Source organism: Gavialis gangeticus, unplaced genomic scaffold (assembly GCF_001723915.1).
Source record: "Gavialis gangeticus isolate Ggan-Ray unplaced genomic scaffold, GavGan_comp1, whole genome shotgun sequence".
NCBI lineage: Eukaryota > Metazoa > Chordata > Crocodylia > Gavialidae > Gavialis > Gavialis gangeticus.
Genome location: NW_017728993.1, coordinates 67718193 through 67720937, shown reverse-complemented (window position 1 = coordinate 67720937; position 2745 = coordinate 67718193). Strand labels below are relative to the sequence as shown.

General features: G+C 35.4%; 1 protein-coding gene across 13 annotated transcripts in view; it reads right to left on the bottom strand.

Annotated features, from left to right (window-relative positions):
- The window catches only part of DNM3 (dynamin 3), a 414896-nt gene that overhangs the window by 286802 nt on the left and 125349 nt on the right, over nt 1-2745 (bottom strand). For all 13 annotated transcript variants that reach the window (XR_002094736.1, XR_002094737.1, XM_019501942.1 and 10 more), the window contains exons 8-9: nt 1821-1956; nt 431-498 (exon numbers count right to left, since the gene is read on the bottom strand). Coding sequence is in view for 11 of the 13 variants with exons in the window: in XM_019501942.1 (XP_019357487.1) it covers nt 431-498; nt 1821-1956 (204 nt within the window). In the remaining 2 variants the exon portion in view is untranslated. The remainder of the gene's footprint in view (nt 1-430; nt 499-1820; nt 1957-2745) is intronic.

Below are 2745 nucleotides of genomic sequence, written 5' to 3'. Positions count from 1 at the left end.
ATGCAAAAAAAAAAAAAAAAAAAAAAAAAAAAAAAAAAAAAATCACAAAAAGGAACATCAGTACAGAATCACTCTATTCTGAATTTGTGGCTTCAATCAATTCCATTAAGTCCAAACAGTATGGAGCTACATAAATACCTTGTTTTACTGGAGCAGGCCGCAACACCAAAGCAAACAGTACAACCAGAAGTGAGTTCATTGAACTGCTCTGTACCTGAACTCTTTAAATATTTCAGACAAGTTTGGTATGTCTTTGGAAAGCAGTGGGCATGCCCAATGACCCTAATGGCTATGTTAAAAACAAAAACACATAAAGGGAAATAAAAAGATTTTTTAAGCAACTAAATAAGGAAGTGATAAGTGTATATGAATTTAAAAAAGATTGTTTTCCACTTATGTGTCTGAACCTACAGAAATGGGAAGCACTTGCCTGATACCGTGTATATTTTTGATTGCGTAGCTAATTTCTCTCCGCAGTTCTTTCTCGTTGAATTCCATCTAGAAGAAAATTGAGATCATATTTAATGAATGGACATTTAAAGAAAAACTAGCAAATATTAAAGTTGTGAAACAGAGCTGAACAACATGAAAACTCAACTTGCTAAACAAACTTAGCAGGCCACTGATATACCCGTTTGTAACTATTGCAAAAGAAAGTGAAGTCTTTATACACAGTAATTTTAGAAGTTCAAAGCTGTGGAGGCAAAAACAATTGTTGAAAGTGAGACATACTGAACAACCTTTTCCATTCCAAACAAACTGCTGGCTGAAATAATTCTGCAGAGCATCCTATTAGAGAACCAGACAAATCCAGATCTACAACATTTGGGAAGAGCTACTTTAACAGAAGTGTACTCTATCTTTAAAAAAAAATATTCTGTTACTCCATTCTCTTTACAACTTATCTGCAGGCTTGCAGAAGTGTGGGGGCTGGTGACTGAAGCAGAACAAAAAACAGTTTTCCAAAACTTATTTCTTCCCTCCTATGAAAATTTGGGGAGGGAAGATTGCTGGTTTTCCACTCTAAATGAAAGTAGCAAAACCTCCCAAAACATAGTTAATTTCCACAGCTCTAGTCTTAAAAGATTCACTTAGGTAGTAGCCTCTTGAACATGAGAAACAGAGTCATATCAGTTGCTGTTGTTTACCTGCTCAACCTATCCAGAAGGAGGGTGCTAGAGAGAAGACAACTGCGGAAGAACCATGGGAAAAATAGGGAACATGGTAAAAACCAAGACAGAAGACAGACACAAAAACTAATTTGGACATTTTGCCAAGTAGATAGAGAAATGCAGGATCCTAGATGTAAAAATTCAATTCCATCAAAACTAATTGTGCAAGGTACGTGAGAGAAGAGAAAATACGTCTATCCAAATTTGGCTACTGGGGGGAGGGGGAGAACAGCTGCACACCTGAAAACATGAAGTTACCATTATTACAAAGTGAGATTCATTACAAATTTGAGAACATACTTCAAATTAAATTGAGCTATAAAGTGAGCAAACAGGAAATATTCGTTGCTAGAGACAAAGTGAACATTGTGCTCTGAGCCATTTTAAAATTATTTTAGCATTATGAATAAGTTTTGAAAATTACATGGTACTGAAATTGCTTCTCAGTGTTCAGAACCTGAAATAAAAACATTTTTCTTCTGTGGGCTAGTGACAGTCTTCCTTTTGTGTAATGGGCTCCTTTTGATTAAGGGTTTTCCTGTTAAAGTACCCTCTTCAAATGAAATGGAAATTCCCCTTGTCACTGTTAATATGCACATGAAAACCAAGTAGCAGAATTGAAAAGGAGGAGGAAAGACATACACATACCTTTACTAGTTCAAAAGGAAAACGCTCATGGAAAATGCGATTGATTTTGGCACCACCAGACAGTTCTAAGGTGTCAACCTGGTCCCCTGATCCTTCAATTCTTTTTTCAAAGTCCACTGAAAACTGTTGAACCATCCTGAAATTTTTTAATCAAACAAATGCAAAATGCTTACACTAAAGTTTTTTATTTCAGTATTATGCCATTGTATCTATGCCCAATGAATGATTTTTCTGCAGTTAACAGCAATATCTATATGTATATTCCTCCCCTCCGATAGGACAGCTACAAGTATAAGTATAAATATATAATCTCTTAAAATTAAGTTTAAAACAACTGGTATTGTATGTTTGGCAAAATATACACAACAGGTTACCAACAACTACATTATTCCTGTTTTTATCCCTATTACAGATGTGTATAAAGTGATAGACCTTTCCAAAATTTCTTTGCAACAGGATAAGTAAATATTGTGATTCTCAGAGCAAATGGCATTAGACAAACAGAAGTTTAACAGTTCTCCAGAGTTCAAAATCCTTCATAATTAAAGGATCTAATTAAAGGAAAAGATGAGTGGTGAAAACCTAGAAATAATTCTTCCATTTTAAACAGAGATTTTTCTCGTACAGAAGTTACAAATCTCCAGAAGGATTTTTTCCAAGTCCTTGGGAGCTCTCAGACAGTTCAGCAGTGTAACATGAATCAGACTGCCAAAATTTAGACCTTTTGCTAGAAGATTTAGAAGACATTTGGTAGATGAACCTTCCTGTGCCAATACTAGGCAGTCCAAAAATGAGTACTGAGGAATCCAGGTGGAAGCTATCAGTCTGACATGTTCCAATTTGCCTAAATTTCCTTAGACTTAGCCAACAGAAGTATTTGGTTGGGGGGTTTTTTTGTTTGTTTGCTTGTTTTTTTGGGGGGGGG